The following is a 23,230-nucleotide window of genomic DNA, read 5'->3' as shown; positions in this document are numbered from 1 at the left end:
TAAAAAGAAAAAAATCTTAGATGTTACAACATGGATGAACTTTTACGACCTTATGCTAACTAAAATAATCCAGTCACAAAAGGACAAATACTGTATAATTCTGCTTTTATGAGATACCCATAGTAATCATACCCATAGGAATTCTAGAAACAGAAAGTAGAATGGTGATTTCCAAGAGCTGGGAGGAGGGGAGAATTGGGAGTCATTGTTTAATGGGTATAGTGTTTCAGTTGAAGCATATGAAAAGGTTCTGCAAAAGGATGGTCATGATGGTTACACAAGAATATAAATATGCTTAATGTACAGTTAAGATGGTTAAAATGGTATGTTCTGTGTTATATATATTTACCATCAAAATAATACAAGTGAAACATACATAAATGAGTGATATAAAATTTCAGATTAAAAAGTCACAATAAATTGAATTGAAAGAAAATCTACACAAGCAAACAAAAAAAATAGCTGAGCCAAATCACTGTGAAACTGAAGAACACCTAGTACAAAGATAAAATGCTGAAAGTTTCTAGTCAGAAAAGAAAAACAATGAACAGAAGTTCACACACATCAGACTGAGAACTGAATGGCAATGGACTTCTCAAAGGAAACACTGGAAGCTAGAAGACAATAAAATAATTCTGAGAAAATTCTGAAGGTTCTACACAGTTAAATCATCAATTAAACATAAATGTAGCATAAAGACATGCTTAGATTTTCAAGGTTTTAAAAAATTTACCTCCTATATATAATTTCTCAGTAAACTAATAGAAGAAAGCACTGCATTAACTTAAGAAAATAAACCAAGAAAGAACAAGATACAGAATCCTGGAAACAAGGGTCACAACACAGCATAGAAACAAATGAATTCTCGGGATCACAATTGAAATGATGTACCAAGATGACAGCTGTTAAGAACTAGTTTAGAAAGCAAGCAGTCCTGATCAGAAAATTAAGGGCTCAAACAGAAGTATCTTGAAAATAGATATATGTGGGTGTGCTTGGTGATAAGTGGAAGTTTGACTCTTATGAGGTTTCCAAACAAGTTTTAAAAAAATAGTATAAGAAAGAAAACATAGCCTAATATATTGTGTGATTCAGCTGTGAGCAGTATTTACATAGCCATAATAATAAAAATAATAAAAATTAATTAACCCCCAAATAGTGATAATATAATTCTATTGGGAGAAAAGAGGAAGGAACATGTTAAGAGTGTGTATTAGGGAGGATTTATAAGATAATTAAACCTCTATCGTTCACAGTAGAAATTGTATATAATATCTAAAATTGAAAAAGAAATTTTAGCAGAATAAGCATATTACTTGGAAATATAAAAGTAAATAATAGAAGAGTCATTAATAATTATTAAATGATTATTGTCTTGGGTAGCAAGAAGAGTGAGTGGGGAGGTATGGAGCATGGGACTATTATTTTTCCTTCATTTCATTTTGGTTTATAAACCTAGGAGTTCAATAACTGGATTAAAATAAAATTACTTTTAAATAAAAGATGCAGAGCTTTAGGAAATATATAAAGTACATGAACCTTATAAAGAAGTGAGGAAATAATAAAGCCTGACAAATGAGGATCTGGTAGAGTTCGACAAGCTCACATACACAGAAGAAAAAAAAAATCAATAAGGATAAAGACACTACCATGAATTTTTAAAAAGGAAAAAAAATCAAATATTTCAGAATTAAAAGGATGGAGGGAGGGGAAAATGGGAAATTGATGTTTAAAGATTATAAAATTCCAGTTTTACAAGATGGAAAAGTCCTAGAGATCTGCTGTACAACACTGTGCTTATAGCTAACAATACTGTATTGTGCACCTAAAAATCTGTTAAGAGCGTAGGCCTCATACTAAGTGTTCTTATCAAAATAATGTTTAAAAGGTTTAAGAGAAACCTTGAGAAAAGTTTTAAGAACTTCAAATTATTTTACAAAACTGTTTTTATGATTCTTCTGTGAAAGACAGAGGTAAAGAAAAGAATGTCATCTGATCATAACACATTTTAACAGAAGAAATTCTGCAAAAACAAAATAAAAACAGGTACACATATGATGACCAAAATTTTATTAACACCAAAATGTATTTTTGTGTACAAAAAATAATTATCTTCAAAGCCTGAAGGACATTTAATATCATTTTAACTGAAATAATTTATATTAATTAATCTGATACTTGACAGATTTCCTGAAGGAGGTAACATACTGGCACAGCCATATGGTAACAAAACTATCAATTCAATATGGTTCTCGCTAATACTTATTTCTCCTAATTCCCAACTTCTACTCAAAATCAGGTCCTTCATATCCATGAAACAACTTTCTGCATATATATATTTAAAACTATTGAAAGAGATATGAATATTTTATCTAGAAGTCTCAACATGTATTTCATATTTATAGTTCAAAATTAACATGCCCAACATCTAACAAATTTAATTACTCTTCATCAAAATATGTTCATTAAATATAATTTTAAATTCATATAACTAACCTTTTTGAATGAGATGTCTTGGTTTTCCTGTTTTTAATTCATATAAAATAGAAGAAACATGTTTTCTCTGTTCACTAGAATATTTTAAATCAACAGGAGAATGTATATTCTGTGGAAACAAAATAAAAACAATGACAACAATAATAATATCTCATATATGTTTTAGAGTTCTCAAAGAACCCTCACATGTATTATAACACATTATCATAATTGACTTTTATTTAAAAAACAACAGCAAAAACCTGTGAGGTTGGCAGAGTTAAGAAAAGATGAAAATAGTTCCATTATGTATGATTCTGATAAATTATTTTTCTATTAAGAGTTAATGATATACTTTGGACAATATTCTAAGGGAAATTGAGGGGAAGGGGGACCTGTCAGGAGGGTGCCATGACAAAAGGAATCAGAGGGGAGGAGAAATAAGGAATAAACAAAGAGAAGCAAGATAATGTTGCCCAGGAAGGCTGATGGAAGATTCAGAGTAAGAAAGGAGGGACACAATTATTTTACAGAATACTAAAGGATAGTAAAATAGGTAGAAATAAATGGGGCCAGAATTATCACAGGCCTTAAAAGTACAAATGGATCAGATATGTGTGGAAGGGATAATAAGTAGAATATTGATAAGGAGCTTTGTGTAAAGCAGAGGCACTGTCAGATGTAAACTATACAATGTCTGTAAACTGGTTGAGGATGTTTTAATAATTGATAACTGTGTTATCTCTCTTTCTCTTCACAGACCATTCAGGATTGATACAGAGGAACCAGGTCAATAAAGAATCCAGGCTCTTTCAAAATGTATCATCTCTATCTTACTGCATCATCTACATGGCTTCCAGTCTCAAGATTTATTCATGAGTCAAGATAGCTACTAGAGCATCAAACACCATGTCTATATTTCAGTCAGCAAGATGGAGGAAAGGATAAAATGACAAAAGGGCACAGGCCATGTGTCTTAAGAAACTTTCCCAGAGGCCCTTCCAATAATTTCTGTTCATAACTCACTGACCTCCCACAGCTAAAAAGGAGAGGGTAAGAAATGCAGGCTTTTAGCTAGGTACTTTACTTCCTGGAGTAAAATGGTGGGTCTGTTACCAAGAAAGAAGAGAAGGACAGATATTTGTAGGCAACTAACAGTCTGCTACAGGAAATAAAAATATCAGAATCTTGGGAAGGGACATATGTTTGTATTTGGAAAAACTTTCCCAGGATATTATGCTTTCCTTGATGAGAACCACTGGTCTAAATTCTGAAGATTCACAAATATATACCCTCAGATAGATCTCTTTTCTGAGGTGCTTGGTTCTGTATATTTGTTTATGGAATACTTGTACAGTGCTTACCATTTGCCAGTATTTTAAGCTCTTTATAGATATTAATTTATGTAATACTCATAACCACCATGAGCTGTGTTCTTTCGCCCTGGAAAATCTCACAGACACAACATACTCAAGAGATTTGAAGTCATATCTTTCCTCTAAACCTATCAATACTTATTTCTAGTTGTAGTGAATAGCATTATCTTCATCCAAGGGGAGAAAAAGTCACATAAATTCTCTAACGTGATAGCTGATAGAATTTTTAAACAGATAATTTTTTCATATTTCCCCTGCCTTGACTGTCCACTTATCCAAACCTCCTTTACTCTACAATTTAGAAGAAACACTTGGATATGTGTCCTAGTCTCCTGTACTTACAATTTTATGCCCAAATTCCTACACCATATAATACAGATATATTTAATTAAATATCCTTGAGCTTATTTATTTATTTATTTTTTTGTGGTACGCGGGCCTCTCACCGCTGTGGCCTCTCCCGTTGCGGAGCACAAACTCCGGACGCGCAGGCTCAGCAGCCATGGCTCACGGGCCCAGCCGCTCCGCGGCACGTGGGATCCTCCCGGACCGGGGCACGAACCCGTGTCCCCTGCATCAGCAGGCGGACTCCCAACCACTGCGCCACCAGGGAAGCCCCCCTTGAGCTTATTTTTATCTTTTAAATTTTATATGTAATGTCCTTTAACTGATATTTTGAAAACATAGTCTCTATGCAGTGACTCATTGTGCAACAATATTTTTTAATGCTCATGATAGGTACTAGGTATTATCTCACCCTGGAATGAATCTGTTTTTATTCCTCTCTAAAAAATCCTTTACTATAACTCTTACACAACACTATTTTCAGTCTTTACATGACAAAAATATTACTTTTTGCTAGAAAGACAAATAAATAGCTACTTTTGAGTTAACCTATTCTCTCTATATTTAGAATTTTTTTTTTAGGTTGTAAAGAATAAATATAATAATACACTATCAAAACATGACTATTTTAAATAATGCTGTTTCTATTTTCATTTGGGGTCAAATCTTACTATTAAAATATGACAAAAAATGTAGACCACTGTTTTGCAATCAAATCTGTAACAATCAGTTCTAAATGCTTTTTCAACCTCAGATTTGTCCATCAATCTTCTTCAGGCCATATCATTCTTATATCTTCTTACTTCTATGAATTTTGCTCTATTTTGGTAACTGCTCTCTGTCTTTCCCTCCTGACAATGCAATTCATCATATGTTAAAAAATCACCTCAAATTCTACTTCAATCATAGAAATGGACCCTTTCTGTGCTCTAAATCTCACACTTATATTCTCCTCATGAGAAAATAATGAAAGTGGAATGAAAGGATATGTTCAACAATTTTTTCCACTAGTACTTATTTCTTTACACCCCCGAAAGAATAAGGAAGAATTTAAAAAGGTATATATCTATCTGTCAAATCTGAGTATCCAGACTCTATCACAAATAAAGTTAATTTGCAGAATCATGAAATTTAAAAGCCTCCAAGTCAAATCAGTAGCTAGCTAGTTCCTTTTAGAAATATATTTTCTTTAGTTTGCCAACTTAGCCGTTTTTATATACTATCCACATATCATTGTTTGTCATCATTTAAAATAACTTTCCCTTCCTTGGCTTTTATAAAAGAAGAACCATGAAAAATGGTGCATATGTGAGAGTGAAACAAATCTATAGAAAAATGATCAGAGTGTCTAAAGCCCTAAATGAACTGAGGCTTATACAAGCTGCCATCATAAAGAAAATGGGATGTTTGCTTTAGGTACTGTAAGAAAAAAAAGAAAGGATGTGCCCATTTATTGATTGATCTTCAAAATGACAGAGAAAACAAGTTATGACAACACTGGAGAAAATCTAATATCTTGTTTTCAATAACAGAAAGGATATTCTATTAACTAAAGTGCCTTAAATTTAACACTGGTCTTCAATAATTTAGGAAAACATTTAAAGGATTTTTGGTAGCATTTGGAAAAGAAATAATCACCAAGGAGCAATATATATTGAAAATAAATGAATTATATCAGATATAATTTTATTTTTAACAGGGTCAGAATTAATTCAGGTTCCAATATCCTTGATATGATAAACCTGCATTTCAGCAACATGTTTGATAAACACTTTCACTACTTATTGAAAGACAGTATGATTAGGTGGAGATCAAAGATGTTGAGCTATCACATGGAAAAGAGTAAGGATTAATAAAATGATGCCAACCTGAAGGGAGATCTCTAATGTCTTGATATGTGGACATGTTCTTAGCCCTGTGCTGACAATAGTTATATGAATGATGTGAATAAAAATATAAAGAAAATGCTTATCAAATTTCCAAAGGGGGTGGTAAAAGAACAAAATCAGTTAATTCTGGACAAATTTAAAAGATTATCAGTAGACTGGAGCAATGGGTCAAATTGAATAGATGAATATTAATAGCAATAAATATTGCAGTTGGGCAAAATGAATTTAATCACTATAATAATATGATTTAAAAACATGAATGATAAAAAATATTTTAGTTAAGAGTAAATTAAAAGTCCATTGTGTGATGACTTTATGCTGTATAAGCATTCCATCTAGAATGAGGGAAATGGCAATCTTACCATTTTCATTTCTGAACCATAGCTGAAGTACTGTTTCAGGTCAGGGCAACATATTTTCAGATAATTATAGATAACCTGGAACATGAAAAGAAAGGAGCCTACCTACTGAATTATTTTTAAAGTAAGCCCTATGTAAATAAGCCATGTATAAATCTAGTGTAGAGAAGAGATCCGGGCTTCTCACATCCTCCAACTGCCATCTTCCTCATCTTGTAAAATGTACCATTATCTTATTCAAATCATAAAAATTTAGGATTTCATCTCTATTTTATCCTTTTTCTGAAACACTTTATCTAAGTCATCAGCAAATCTTGGCAATTCTACCTCCTGAATCTATTTCAAATCTGTTCACTTCTCTCTGTTTTCACTTTATTTCTCTAGTGTAAGCTATAATCATCCCTTCCAAACAGAAATAGCTTCCTATTGGTCTCTGCCTTAACCCTAGCTGTTACAAGATATATTTATATTTGTCAAAAGGTAAATATGATCATGTTTCTCTTTAGCTTTAAAATCCCATAATGGCTGTCCAAGGTGCTCAGTTCTTACTATGAGGTACAAAAACCCAGCAAAATATGGCCCTTGACTACACAAACACATCTTGTGCTACTCAACTTTGTTCACTATACTCATGCCACACTGGATTTCATTCAGTCCCTTGAACCCAACTCAACTAAAACAAGTTACTTCACACCTCAGATCCTTGTGTAAGCTCTTCCCTCTGCCTAGAACACTCTCCTTCCTATACTTTGCATGGGTAGCTTCCCATCCTTTAGGTCTTAATTGTAAATATTATCTTCTCAGATAAAAACATTCTGTGACAATCCTATGAGAAGTGGGCATCCTCCTATTATTCCCTATTTCAGCACACTATATATTTAATTCATAACATTTATCACAATTTTATTTGTTTGTTTACTAGGGTTACATCTTGTTTTTTTTTTTTCTTTTTCCTTAGAATCTAGTCCACAAGGGGCTAAGGACTTTGCTTATCTTGTTTACTCAAAGCCAGGAATGGCCCCTGGCACTCACCAGATACTCAATAATTATTTGTTACATGTTGAATGAATAGTACTGAAGAGAAGTGCTAGAAGGAATGAGTGAAGGTTTAGGAACTTTGGCTAACATAAAATAATATAAACTTCATTTGTTGGAAAGCGTCTAACAACTAGACATAATTTTAAAATAAATTCCTAGCTTATATTTTTAAAGGACTCTACCCCAAGTAACACTTTTCAATATTCTATTCTTTCATTCCTGATATTTTTCATACTCTATGGTTTCATATGGTTTCGTACTCCAAAGTATGGTTTCATACTCCAAAGCATTTCACTGAGCAACCCTTTACAATTATCCTATCCCCTTCTTCTAAGCTCTTTATCATGTACATCAACACAGATTCTCTAAATTTTCTGAAGCATCTTTTATCATTTCTCAATACCCACAAAAAAAAAATAAACATAACCATCTGATATGAATAATTATGTATTTATTCAGGCACATGTCTCTATCTACCTACATCACAATGACAACGAAATAACTCTTCTTTGATGGTATTGAGTGGAGGATGGTATTGAGTGGAGGAGCTAAGAAAAAATCATCTATAAGAGGTATGGAAATAGGGAGAGATAATCTGTATATGATTAAATATCATTCAATCATAATGAGAAAAAAAATTCTCAGAGTACTACTGAAAATTGGAATAGATTAACTGAGGATCTATGGAGCTTCCTGTAATTGACAAACCAAACACGTACATGGTTGTAAAATATCAGATGGATGACTGGAGTAGATATTTAATTCTCCAAAGAGAAATGATAATTTATCATTTAATACTAAGGAGTGGTGACAGTGGTAACAATTTCCTCAAACTCCTTTCTAGACCAAGGGTAAATAATTTATTTCAAATTTTCTGTCTTTGAAAATCAAGATTCCTTTTAAACCCTTAGTGGTTTGAGTTTCTAAACTTAGGCTAGTTAGTGCTCTGAAGACTGTTTGGTTTTGTTTTCACATTATATATTATACAAATCAGAGTCCTTTGACTTTAAAGGAAATTATAAGTCTTTGATCAAAGCATATTGTTAACAGAGACTCATTGTTATGTTATCTATTTATCCCTGTACTATCTATACTATCCTATACCCGAGCAAGTGTTTGTTTTGTCTATATTATATATTATTCATTGTAAGTAGTCTCCATTTCAAGGATGATTCCAAAAACCTCTTTAGAATCACAGCCAAGACACCAGCCCCTTGGTATCCTACCCCATTTGTTGTTTTTGTTATTGTGTCTGTTGCCTTTCCTCTTCTCAGCCAAGACATCATCTTTAAAAGTGCTAATCCAGATCTTAGGTCTTCTATATAATACTCAAAGAGATAACTTTAGGAGTATGCTAAAAACGAAACTAAAAAAAGTTGTTCTTTTATGTCTGAATGAAAACCTGTTATCTCTAGTGTTTGACTACACACCCTCTCATTAACTTAGCAAGCAAAGCCTTCACCAGAGGGGAGGCTAATGTATAGTGATCCATGTATTGCAAGGTCCACTTGATCTCTGCTTTAAAGAATAAGTGCTAGTTAACAGGAAAAACCATGGAGGAAGGGGAATGGTTTAAGATAAAAATTTTATGAGGAAAATGTTACTTTTTAAGATAGTCCCCTTTAAGCAACTGGCAGGTTTAACTGATATTTGAAAAATTGCTACTACTTTGTATTTGATCCCAATCTTACTTTATCTTAACAATGAAGACTAGAAGTGAAGTGATAATATTCTTGATATGTGGGGAAGAGAATTCACAAAGGATGACCTGGAAAAACAAATACAGGAGAAACCTAGTAGATATAGAAAGAAATGTGACATTTCTCTTCTATACAAAAAAGTAGCCACGGGAAATGAGGATGGCTGAAATTATATTTTGCTGCAATTGTCCAGTTAAAGAACATGTGGGAAAAAAGCATTATAGGAAGATATGCTCCCTCAGTTTAAGAATGATTAAAGTCTAAGTTCTATCCTCACCAAGATTAGAGGTGCCAATGAGTAAATCATTGAGGCTCACTCTTTGCTATATGACACTGGTAATACAGCAACTGCTTAGTAGTAGTGGTTGTCAAGCCCAGTAAAAAAGAGATGCTGCAAACTTCCAGAGTTTAGACTAAGTTACAATTTCAAGCTCAGAGAACACAACAGTAGTTCATGAATAGTATTAATTGATAGTAGGCAGAGTAATGAAAGTAAAGGGCATGAAGAAATTTCGGAGTATACAAGTTTATGTTTCTTTGAAAATTCTCTCCAGAAATATATTTGATTACTATTTACATGACAATGCAATTCTATTCATAATCCTTTTAAAAATATATTTTTACATTGTCTAATAGACAACATATTATATAGTAATAATTGAAAATAATTCTGTATCTTGTTTGCCTAAGGATCACATTTTAAAAAGTGTAACTCTACATAATCGATACAATTTTGTTCATAACTTTCAAGCACTTATTGTGTTCTACCTTATATAATAGTTAAGTACATTTTTCGTCCTTAGAAGAAATTATTCTCTCTGAGGACTGGGGCCATGGTTTACTTATCTCAATATCCCTGTACCACTTTGACTGGATTCTTCAATCTCTGTTGCAGTATCAACTCACAAATAACAAAAAAGGATTGAGACATTTGATTAGTTTTTTTCAACAAATATGTATTGAGTGCCAGCTATATCCATGACACCATGTTAGGCATAGGTACAAAGTTATTATTTTGTGAATATTTAAATTCTGTACTTCTCAAAATATGGCATAATTTAATGATTAACCCTATATATAGATATAGAAAACATGAGAAGCAAGATAAAGACATTGAAAGTGAGAAAAACATAGTAGAAAGCACAGGTTGAATGCTAAACACATTCCTGATAAAATGTGCATTTTATTAAACCTCAAATGTTAACTCAATTGATTAAAATAATATTTAGTAAATTATTTAGTAAATAAATAATTTTTAATCTAATCATTTTTAAATGGAAGGGATATAGTATGTATTAGTAATATAAGTTAACACTGCTTAAGTAATCCCCAAATGAGACCACTCACATGCTGGTATAAAATTTAATGATGGGCAGTGAAATAGAATTTTCTAGGAAAAAAAACTCTTTTTTCCTTAGCAATAAAATATACAGCTCAAGAATCTATATTTCTAGGTATATTTGAACAATGTTTATATTTATGAGAAGAGGAGAAAAGAACAAAGAGACCTCCAATATTTTATGATGTTTTAGGTTGATCTCTAACCTATACACCTTAAGCAAATCTAGCATTTTAGAAAGTTTATGGTTTAAATTGGTTTAGAATCTGAAGAGGGGTTTATATTACCATAAAGAAAACATCTCAATAAATTAACATAGTAGCCATATATATAATCATGTTTCTAAAGTAAAGCAAATTATAACCAACTTAAATATGCTTTATAAATACATACTTACAAACTATTAAATTGACTCAGTAACAATTACTTGGATAATACTTTCTAGAATTGAGGATTTAGCCTTCCGCAACTGGGAGTAATATACTCATTTGCGGAATTCAGAATATTTGTAAATGTTGCTTCATACAAGCTCTTATTACTAGACTAAGGACTAAAACAACTGTTTCTAATGCTGTATAATTATACTTCTTCCCTCCAAATGACACATATATCTCAGGAACTGCAGGGACTGTTTTGAGCAAAAAATAGATTATATAATATATATGCATACATATGTGTGTGTGTATAAAACAGTATATGTACACACACTTAGGAGATAGATAGATAGAGATGTTCAATAAAGTGCTTTACCTGACCCTGAGTTGCCAGCCTGCAAGTTCTACAGCCTCAGTACAAATCATAGTCTGTCCAACTTCACAATGTATCCAGCACAGCTTCCTAAACAACCTCAGCCCTACTGCTCTTATTGGAAATATTTCTGCCATGGTCCAAATGTTTATTATTTACATGAAGTCCAACATTCCTGAGGCAGGATAAAATGACTCAAAACTGCAGTTACCAAACTTTCAAATGCAAACAGGCTTATTTTCAATTCTTAAGCTAATAAAGTAGGTATTGTCAGAATCCTTATATTTTGTTAAATAAAAACTTATATATAAAGAAATGCCTGCAATTTATTGTGAGTCTCCACAGGCTTTCTAGGTGGATATAATCACCGAAACCCATGCTTAGATGGAATATCTCTAAAATTATCTTAAATAGATCAGAGAGCAGCAATATGATTCAATAATTAATATTTTCCATGTCATGGTACCTAAATTTGTTTTGCGAAAATTCAATACTGTCAATTTCTAGGTGAGTCATAGTACACAAATCTTTGTCACTCAAGGCTTAGACAATATTAAAATACATTGAAATACCCACTCTCTCTTACCTTGAATAAACGAAAATTCATTTTAAGTAAGTGGTAAAGAATAGTCATTTTATTATCTTTTTATTTAAAAAGATGGACAGCTTGAAAAGTTTTGCATTAGCAGTCTTTGCAAAGCAAATTTTTTTTATGCTGGTACATTTCACTGGACTTAAAAATAGTAATATTAGCTTTCTTGCATGAGGAAGTAAATAATTTCGTGAACAGTTTTATGCAAGTTTCAAGTCGTTAAATTATGCTGGCTTGGATGAATTATTAAGTATATTTCTTTTCAACTTTACACTTATCTTGTGTTTACAGCTGATATCCCTAGTGTCCAATCAGAGACAGGTTTTCATCCTGTTGTCCAGGGAATGATGGGCACAATTCCTTTTGACACTGATGAGAGGTGAATACATAAATCCAGCCCACTTCAGTGAAAATTGACCCATAATTTTTTTTTACCCTGAAGAAAAATACAGTAATAAAGTTTAAAGATGGAAAAAAACTCTTGAGGTGTACCATTAGCTAACGATAATCAGCAAACATTATATTTTGCCTTGAGGACAGTGAGCTCCGGATTTGCTTTTTGGTGCTCATGAATTCTAATAATCATGGCTCTCTATATGATAGCAAGAAACCTAAAAATATGAATGATAGGTTTTTCACATTTCAATGAACTCAAAACTTAAAACTAAAAGGGAAAGGCATAAGTTTAAAATATTCTTCTACCTCTTCTCTCCCCTAAGATTTTTCTTATGAAATGAGTATATGCATTTCCTATAAATATTTAGTAATTGAAAATATACACAATTTCTCACATAAAGATTATACACCAACTTAAAAACATGTGGATCTTGTATAAAATTCTAGTGATGTTTCTGAACTAGCATTTTCAAAATTACATCAGCATTCCTAAGATTTACGGAAAAGAATGACTTGGCATAGTATGTCAGATCAATTGCCCCTAAATCAAATATCCCACCCATAATAGTAGCAAAAAGAAACACTGTGAACAGTTAAAGCTATCCAGCAAAACCATTTTCATTTACTTTAATATCCCATTAAGGATCTGCTATTAATTAATTTATCTATATAATTTAGTTTGTTTATACCATTGGCCTATAGCATTTCCAGAATAATGAGTTTTATTCTTATTACCACAGTATGGTAATCCCTTTTCCTTCTCTATCTTTGAAAGGTGTTCTAAGTTCTAGTGTAACAGGACCAGCAAGAAAATCTGTTTTACCTGCATAGTTCATAACTTTGTAAGATCCCTTTGAACTCTGTATTTTACTTTTGTCTTGCATCTTATTTTAATCTATCTTCTTTCAATGATAACCTTAATTCTTCCTGCTCCCATACAAAGATCTCAATGATAAGCAGAATTCTATTACCCACTCTTTTCATACTAGCACAGTGGATTAATATTTTCATAAAATATACTAAAATGACTCCATGAGTTATAAATTATGACTCAAAAAGTATAAGTAGAGTTTGGATTATACTTCTTGCAAATGCAACAAATAGTATTTTAAATTAGTAAATATTTGTTGAGTGCCTCCTATGTGCATATGACTATGCTAGGTGAAAGGTGGCAAAACAACTAAATTACAACCTGCCGTAAAGTGGCTTATATTCCTAGAGTTAAGACATTCACATAATACAGTATGGTATAAATAAATTTAAATAGAAATATGCGTAAGACAAATACTAGTAACAATATTCCAACTAAGAGAAACTAATTTCCTCTAACATTAAAAAAGAAAAAATCTTTGTTCTGGATGATATCAGGGACTTTATCCTTTTATTTAATGCTGTAAGCTGAAGAGAGAAATAAAGAGGTGCAACTGTAGGAATAATCTCATTCTTAAACAAACGGAAGTAAAGATGAGATTCCAGGAAGGAGGTTTTGGCCTTGACACCAAAAACTTAATTTAAGGTGAATGAACAAAGGCATTTCAGTGCCCACTTTGAGATGGAGACTGATGGTGTAATTGTAGAAAGAAGGCAATGTACTGGAATGAAGGTGAATTGGAGGGAACACATAGCAATGCTTTTATATATTAGCCCTATTGCTGAAAAAGAAGAGATTTTGCTCTCAATAACTGGCTGATTCATAGTAGCCAAGATCAAATATAGTTAATTCTACAGAGCTTAATTCTCATACTAGAATCTTTCACAGTATGCAGTAATGGTTCTTTGCTGAAGGAAAAGCTGCTGGCAAGATATAATGCTCTATTTCTGTAATCATCTTTTCCCTCCTTTGGAGCTACTAAATCTCCAACATACAGACTCCATTCTCCTTGCAATTCTAGGACCTAACTATGATAGGAGATAACAAGACTAAGTCTATAAAACAATAAGACTAGTCTCCAGACTAATACTTGGAGTTCCCTATTAATTTACCTTTGCTCATAGCATAACACATAATTATGGTAATTAGTATTTTGTGTCATTCTGAAACCTTCACCACTCTGTTCTGCCTTTGAAATGTTCCCAGTTCTACCTTGACATCTACCTTGGACCATTTCCCAAGCCTCCATTCTAGCAATCCAGTCTTTAGTACCAGTTTTCTTTTTAAAACAGTCATTGAGCACAGTGTCTAGGCTTTGATACTCAATAACAGACTTCATTAATACCAGCTTTCTTTCTCAACCTAACCCAATTTCAATGTTGCTCAACTTTTCATATTAGTTGGTCACTTGCTGCTAGCCATGTGGACAGTGAATAGAGCTCACTGGATATAAAGCTACTTACCAGACTGACCCTCCTTTGTTAGTTCCTAGCACTATAACCATTCTGTCTCCTGTACTGCTCCAACAGCCAAGTCCAAATTCTTTCTTAGCCTAACCAGTTTTGCTTTAATTAATATATCATTTCCCATGAATTGCAAGATAAAATGCATGTTAAAGTTCCAATTTGCATGATACTTTTTTAAATGTAAATATTATCAGAATGTTGAGCTCACTGGAAAGCATATTGAAGAAACTGGGAACATGAATTAGGCAGATGTGAAATAAATAGATAACGCTTAATTTACATAAGGAAAACATGAGGCAAACAGGAGACTGAAGAGAAAGGTGAAGAGACTGAATCAGCTGACGTGTACTGTGTACAACAGAATAGTAAGCAAGAAACAGTTAAAAGATAAATTGACACAAAATTATAAAATGCCCACAAACTACTGGAATCTATGGTCTCTATTATGCTCTTTCATCTAGCCTCGGGAAACCTTACTACATTCTCTTGTCCTTTATCTGTGACATTTTAATACATAGAACAATTAAGGCTGATAGCTATAAAATTTCACTCTTTACTCTCTCCTTTACATCATAAATAAAATAATTAGATACTCATCCTAACATCTGATTGCCCATTATCCTACACAAGTTGAATAGCAAATGTAACTTGTTAATTCTTAGTAATTTGATAGGTATGTAACTGTGCCTATGGTATTAAAATGTATAGAGAGAATTTTTCTTGCTAAATAATCATTTTAAACACTCAAGTGAAAATTAAAATGTCCATTAACGGCCCTATCCAACTTCAGTTTCCACAATTCCTCTCATAGTTTCTTTCCCATTCACACATTTTCAAAGCTAATTTTCACCTCCACAACTTTGTTCATATAGTTTTTTTTTTAAGTCTGACCCTTGATCTTTTCTTTTTTGACATTCATTTTTTTATATGTTCCATCACATATTTGGTGCTTATTTATATAGATGTGTTGGTCATTATTCTATTACCTCATCTGAAAAACAAATTCTGAAAGAATGAAAATTTCCACTCTTCTTGATTTTCCCATAGTATGCTGAGCACTGAAGTTAGAGCAGAGTACTCGAAATTTATGCTCTGTGGTGACCTAAACGGGAAGGGAATCTAAAAAAGAGTGGATATATGTATATGTATAACTGATTCACTTTGCTGTACAGCAGAAACTAACAAAACACTATAAAGCAAATATACTCCAATAAAAATTAACAAAAAAAAACACCAAGTTTTAATACTCATATCAAAAATGGTTATATTGATACCTATTTATATGTATAAATTTATGCCAGTATATATCTATTACATTTAAAGTTTGCAGGCAAAGTTGATTTTGTGATTATGAAGGCCACGAAATTTGCAATATACCATGTGGTCTATCAATGGGATAAATAAACGTTCTATGGATGGAAAAATCAATTGTCTCTAAGGTCTTTGAATATTCTTTCCACTTGTCAACTCTTAGAAACTTTATCTCCACATCAAATTATCTATCCATCCATGAATCTTAAAACTGCAAACTTTTCAAAAATTTGGAGGTAAATAATATATCATTTGTGCACATGAGAGGAGTTTGTTTGCATGTTGATTTATCTTTGAATTTGAGTATGATGACATCAAACACAAATTCGAGGTTAATAGATTTAAATCTAAAGTATAACACAATAGTTAAACTACATTGCTAGAGATTCTTAAGATATTGGGCTTTTTTTTTCAGTAGCATATTATTTAAATAATAAAAATTCTGGAATGACAAAATGATTGTGGGGGATAGATATACAGATCAATGGAATAGAGTCCATAAATAAATCTTTACATATGGTCAATCAAGTTCTCACAAGGGTACCAAGATAATTCAATAAGAGGAGGATTTTTTTTTCTTTCTTTTTTCTTCCAAAAAAAAAAAATGGTGCTAGACAACTGGATATCCAATATAAAAGAACGATTCTGAACCTCTATCTCATACTATATAAAGATTAGTGCAAAATGAACCATATGCCTAAATTTAGGAGCTAAATTTATAAAACTCTTAGAAAAATATATAAAAATAAATCTTTGAGACAATGTTTAGAAAATGGTTTCTTAGATGTCATAAGAAAAATGTGTGACAAAAATACCCATGTAAATTGGATTTCATCAAAATTAAAAATTTACCATTAAGAAAGTGAACAGACAACCCACAAAACAGGAAAATGTTTTCAAATGATATGTATGATAAGAGACTTGTATCAAAATATATAAGGAATTTTTATAATTCAACAATAAAAAACAACTTATTATAAAATGATCAAAGGATTTTTGAATAGATAGCTCTCCAAAGAAGATATACAAATGGCCAATAAATATATGAAAAGATTCTCAGCATTATTACTCACTAGGGAAATGCAAATCTAAACCACAGTGAAGTACCACTTCATACTCACTATGATGGCTATAATTAAAAATACAGAAAATAATAAGTGTTGGTGAGGATTTGAAGAAATTAGGACTCTCATACATTGATGATGTAAATGCAAAATAGCACAGCTGCTGTGGAAAACAGTTTGGCAGTTCCCCAAAAAGTTAAACATAGAATTACCATATCATCCTGTAATTTCACTACTAGATATATACACAATAAAACTGAAAAGTATGTCTACACAAATATTTGTACATGGATGTTCATAGCAGAATTATTAATAACAGTCATAAATTGGAAGCAACCCAAGTCATAAATGGATTTTAAAGTATGGTATATTCATACAGTGAAATATTATTCAGTTATAAAAATGAATAAAGGACTTATACACGTTACAACATGGATAAATCCTAAAAAATATGCTAAGTGACAGAAGCCATACACAAAAGACCACATATTTTATCTTCCAATTACATTAAATGCCCAGAATAGGCACATTCATAGAGATAGAAAATATCTTAATGGTTGTTAAGGTCTGTTGGGAATACTGCTAATATGTATGGGATTTCTTTTGGGGTTGATAAAAATGTTGTGGAATTAGATAGTGATAATAGTTGCAAAAGTTTGTAAAAAGACTAAAAATCACTGAACTATGTACTTAAGAAGGATGAATTTTGTGTTATGTAAGTTATATCTCAGTAAAGATGTTACAAAAAATATTGTGAAGTTAACAATACAGTTTTGGTAGTGCTTGTCAGAATTCTAATGAAATGTCAGAATTCTAATGAAATGTCAAAAATGTGAAGTACCAAAAAATAATAAATAGAAAGAGACCTGATTTTCCAGGTGATTTAGTTTTCAAGTTTTCAAAAAACTAAAGTATTGTTCTTCATGATAATTCAACAATGTAAACAAAAAGCCAAATAGACATGCAGAATTTTTTTTTATCATTTGCTAAAACTGAAGCATAAAATAACTAAACCGTGTAAAACAACACATTTATCAAAAATTAACCATATAACACTTTCAGAACCTTTGAATTTATTAATAGAATTTTAATATGTTTTATTTCTTTTTGAATTCTAAATACAAAAAATTTAGTGGCATTTACAAAGTCATAATGAATCAAGTTTCAAGTTATATTACTTAGAACAGAAACAGAAACCTACAAAGCCATTTTTTTTAAAACTGAGGTAAAATGCTATTAGAATTCACCTGTAAAAAAAAGAGTGCTGACAATTATTAGGTACATATTCCCCCAAATACAGAATAGTTGCTCAATATCAAGAAGCAATGTACAACATACATGGGCTTCCCTGGTGACGCAGTGGTTAAGAATCTGCCTGCCAGTGCAGGGGACACAGGTTCAAGCCCTCTTCCAGGAAGATCCCACATGCCATGGAGCAACTAAGCCCATGCACCACAACTACTGAGACTGCACGCTAGAGCCCGTGAGCCACAACTACTGAAGCTCACGTGCCTAGAGCCCATACTCCACAACAAGAGAAGCCACTGCAATGAGAAGCCCATGCACTGCAATGAAGAGTAGCCCCTGCTCGCCACAACTACAGAAAGCCCACACACAGCAACAAAGACCCAATGCAGCCAAAAGTAAAAATAAAATATAAAAATAAATTTAAAAAAAAAATAATGTACAACATACAGACTGTTATGGCAGTGATAAGAAGAAGAAACACTGACTAATAAATTTAACACTTTAAATTATAAAATCAACATAAAGTAAATCAGATTTGAGATTTAAAACATACTTGAAAAAAGAGAGGATGGTTATCAGGTCAAAAGAAAACTGTACTAATTATTTAATAACAGAAGGGAAACATGGAGAGTCAAGATGCATCCACAATTGGTAGAATAGAAATTTGGGCCAATTCTGAAGTTTATAAATGCCAGATGAAAGAATTTTTAAGTCTTTTGAAAAATAGGAAAGATTTATCAAGAAAGTCTGGAAGGCGAGACACCAGTGAGGTAAGCCCAGCACTCAAAGCAGCTTTTGTTCTCAGACTACCTGGATATCAGGAAGAAACAACTTTTAAACTAAAGTACAGGTTTGGTGGCTCAGGAGATCAGGAGTCAAATATCAAAGCCCATGTCCACTCAAGGAGAGGATGCTGTCCACATTCAACTGGGAACTCAAAGGGCTACATGATGAAATATAAGTGAACAGCCCTAAACTAAAATGAAAGCTTCATAATTCATAAAATCCCAAGTTTTGAACTTTCAGGTGGCCCAGTATTGGTGGTACTTGGTGACAGCAATGAAAATATTATCTGGAGGAAAGTATTTTCATTCAAGGGTCCAAAATTCCCACAAATAACATTTCAAATATAGTGAGCAGTACGAAAGACCCAAGTTACTGAAATTAATTGATGCAGACTATAGAGTTACTCTGTTTGCTATGTTTTAAAAAAGAAAAGTCAAGTTTGACATAGCTACAGAAAAAAAACAAAAACAGAAAATGTAAAAAGGAAAGTTTGGAAAAGAACCAAAAAAGCCTTAGAAATCTGAAGACTAAATCCATATCAATTAGGAACGAAAATGGATGATCCAATGACAGATTAGACACAGCTAACAAGAGAATTACTGAACTGGAGGAGAAGTTGAATAAAAATTTCAGAAAGAATCATGGAGAAACCAAAAAATGAAATATGTAGAAGAGAAAAGAAGGATCATAGAGAATGCAAGTTCATTAGTAATAAATAGTAAACATCCTATTACAAGATTTTTGACATCAAATGGAACTTAGCTTTGCTTTAACCGTATCAGGTGAATATATTAATTCAGATGGAAAGCTGCATGTCATCTGACATTTAAGTATTAATTTTATTTCATAATATTGTATCATAATATTCTACATTTATTAAATACTTCCTTTCTTTACTTCTTATTTTCTACCTTCTTTTCCATTTGTATTCTATATATCTGCTCTGTAGCAAAGGTGGCTATTTGTTCCCCAATATTGGTTCTTCTTCACTTTCATAATAGAATCCTTGATTTTTGTCTGGATACATTTCTGCACAAAATAAAAGCTACATATTTTAAGACTTCCTTGTAGTTTAATGTAACAATGTGACTAAATTCTGGCCAAAGATATATTGTGAGGCATCATTTAGGAACTTTACTTGAAAAACATCTACAAGTCTCCTCACTCCTTCTTCCTTGATAGCTGAGGAGTACATATGCTGGCTGAACAAGGGCAGTCATTTTGGATCTTGAAGTGATCTCTGAATGGAGGCTATGCACAGAGAAGCATAAGATAAAAAGAGTATGAGTCACTAAATATTTCATGGAATGGTGCCATCATATCAGTCCTAAACTGTTTACTTCTAGAATTTTATATGAGAGAACAAACTACTACCTTGTTTAAGTTACTAACATTTTGAATCTCTGTTACTCAGAGCTGAATCTAACTTAAATTGACACTAATGTGGTAGTTGGAGGTGGATGCTACAAATAAAAGGTATAATATACAGCACTATCTTAGTACAGGATATTGTATAACAGGTGGTAAGGACTCAAGATATTGCAGGCTGACGAGCTCATGAGCTCTGTTATTATGGCTTCAAGACATTTCCACTTTGAAAGGCAGACTATATGCTGACTGAGGCTATGACGTTAGAGGAAATTATATAACAAAGTCTGAATTTAAGAGTTAGATGTTACCTGTAGTTTTCTTTTTTTTTTTAATTTTTATTGGAGTATAGTTGCTTTACAATGTTGTGTTAGTTTCTACCATACAGCAAAGTGAATCAGCTGTACATATACATATATCCCCTATTTTTTGGATTTCCTTCTTATTTAGGTCACCACAGAGCACTGAGTAGAGTTCCCTGTGCTATACAGTAGGTTCTCTTTAGTTATTTATTTTATACGTGGTATCAACATTGCATATATGTCAACCCTAATCTCCCAATTCATCCCACCCACTCACTCCTTTCCCCCTTGGTAGCTTTAAGTCTTATGAGAAAAATAAATCTGGCTATAGCTAGCCAGCATGAATCAGAGATGGAAATAGAATACAACTTTTATAAGGCATGTACTCTAATCTGGAATCTTCAATTTAAGTTTACTGAGATTATAGTAATTGAAGCCTTGGATAGATGAAAATGTCAACAGCTCTATTCCTCAAATTGAAACATTTTCAACAGGGGCTTCAAAGTGGAAATATTGATACCTGGAGGTATAAATGTCTATAGGCAAAGATAAGATGAAGAATTTTCCCGTCCCTCCAAAGCCTTTTGTTTCAGAGAGTCCAACCATGGGAGATCATATTAATTTGAAAAAAGAGAAAAAAGAGTCGAGAACAAAAGCCAGTAAGTAAAAGAACAGAGTCTGCAGGAATATAAGCTATGTTTAGACAAGATCATTGTAGTTACCTAACCATAAAACTTACTGAAATCAGGTAAGTCAGAAGGCTATGAAGTTTTTGAAGGAAATGTGTTGCCAAAGAAATTAAAGTCCAGCCTGAAAATGCCTGTGTTTTTTCAGTCTCTAAAGCAACCCATAGGCCCTGAAATCTTTCAAGGCTATAAAACTGTTCTACACTCAAGAAGGACAAATACTCTGAAGTCCACTTCAGATGTGATCATAAATGATTATGGACAGATAAAATCTTTACACAGAGAAGATCCAAAGAATTTCCAGATGTGCTTACACTACTGTGAAAGAAGGAAGTTTTCACTATTCCTGTCAGATAGATTTGGTAACTGCTATGGGGCCAGTGACAACTCTGCTTCTTACTCCCCTTTTCCAAATGGGAAATTTTAATTATGGTTATTCTGTTTCTATGCCACCTTATATACTGTGTATGTGGAGGGCATATTTTATATTTTAACTTATAGGTTGCTAGATCATGAAATGTTACCTTTTTTTTTTTTTTTTTTAGGTGAAGAAGACTGGACATCCACTAGTATAACAACTGAAATTAAGCTTCATTGAGAGTAATAAAATATTCAATTTCATTGATTTCTGCTCTAGTTTTCACTAATTTTTTTCTGATTTGGATTTAAGTTGCTCTTCCTTTTTCTCTTTTTTCTAAAGTGGAAGCTTAGATTATTGCCCTTAGATCTTTCTTCTTTTCTAATATATGCATTCAATGCTATAAATTTCCAAGAACTGCTCTCGCTGTATCCAACAGATTTTGATAAGTTGTTTTCATTTTCAGTTAGTTCAAAATATTTTAAATTTCTCTTGAGATTTCTTTGACCCATGTGTCATTTGGAAGTGTTAGAAGTTGTTTAATCTCTAAGTAATTTGGGATTTTCCAGCTATACTCTGTTACTGCTATCTAGTTTCATTCCATTATGGTCTGAGAAAAGATGTTGTATGATTTATGTTCTTATAAAAGTGTTAAGGTATGTTTTATGGCCCAGAATGTGGCCTATTTAGGTGAATGTTCCATGTGAGCTTAAGATGAATGTGGATTCTGCTGTTGCTACAAGAAGTAGATGTCCATTTTATCCAGTTGATTGATGACACTGAGTTCAACGATGTCCTTACTGATTTTTTGCAGGCTGGATCTGTCCATTTCTGATAGACAGTTGTTGAAGTCTCCAACTATAATAGTGGATTCATCTATTTCTCCTTGGAGTTCTACCAGTTTTTGCCTCACATATTTTTGACATTCTTTTTTTTTGTTGCCTACATATTAAGGATTGTCATAACACCTTGGAGAATACACATTTTTACTGTTGTGTAATGCTCCTCTTTATTCCTGATAACTTTCCTTGTTCTGACGTCTGCTGTGTCTGAAATTAATATAGCCATTTCCATTTCCTTTTGATTAGTGTTAGCGTGGTATATCCTTCCCCAACCATTTATTTTTAATCTATGTGTCTTTAATAATTAAAGTGAGTTTCTTATATACAACATGTAGTTGGATATTTATTCAAAGTGATTATTGTATAGTCAGATTAATATCTATCTTATTTGTTTCTATTTTCCATTTCTTCTGTTCTTTGTTCTTATTTTTGTCTTCTATACTACCTCTGATCTTTGTAGTTTTAATAGAGCATTTTATATGATTCCATTTTCTCTCGTTTCTTAGCATATTAGTTAATGCGTTTTTTAAAACTTTTCTTTTTGTGTGGTACACGGGCCTCTCACTGTTGTGGCCTCTCCCATAGCGGAGCACAGGCTCCGGATGCACAGGCTCAGCAGCCATGGCTCACAGGCCTAGCCGCTCCACGGCATGTGGGATCTTCCCAGACCGG

At 32.5% G+C, this 23,230-nt stretch overlaps 1 protein-coding gene across 1 annotated transcript in view; it reads right to left on the bottom strand.

Moving 5' to 3' along the window:
- LRRIQ3 (leucine rich repeats and IQ motif containing 3) overlaps positions 1-23,230 on the bottom strand; it is a 233,104-nt gene that overhangs the window by 73,148 nt on the left and 136,726 nt on the right. Inside the window, exon 7 of the mRNA XM_073788350.1 lies at positions 2,497-2,605. Coding sequence (XP_073644451.1) covers positions 2,497-2,605 — 109 coding nt within the window. The remainder of the gene's footprint in view (positions 1-2,496; positions 2,606-23,230) is intronic.

Source organism: Tursiops truncatus, chromosome 1, assembly GCF_011762595.2.
Source record: "Tursiops truncatus isolate mTurTru1 chromosome 1, mTurTru1.mat.Y, whole genome shotgun sequence".
Lineage (NCBI taxonomy): Eukaryota > Metazoa > Chordata > Mammalia > Artiodactyla > Delphinidae > Tursiops > Tursiops truncatus.
The sequence above is the reverse complement of the archived record's forward strand: the minus strand, read 5'-3'. Positions and strand labels throughout refer to the sequence as shown.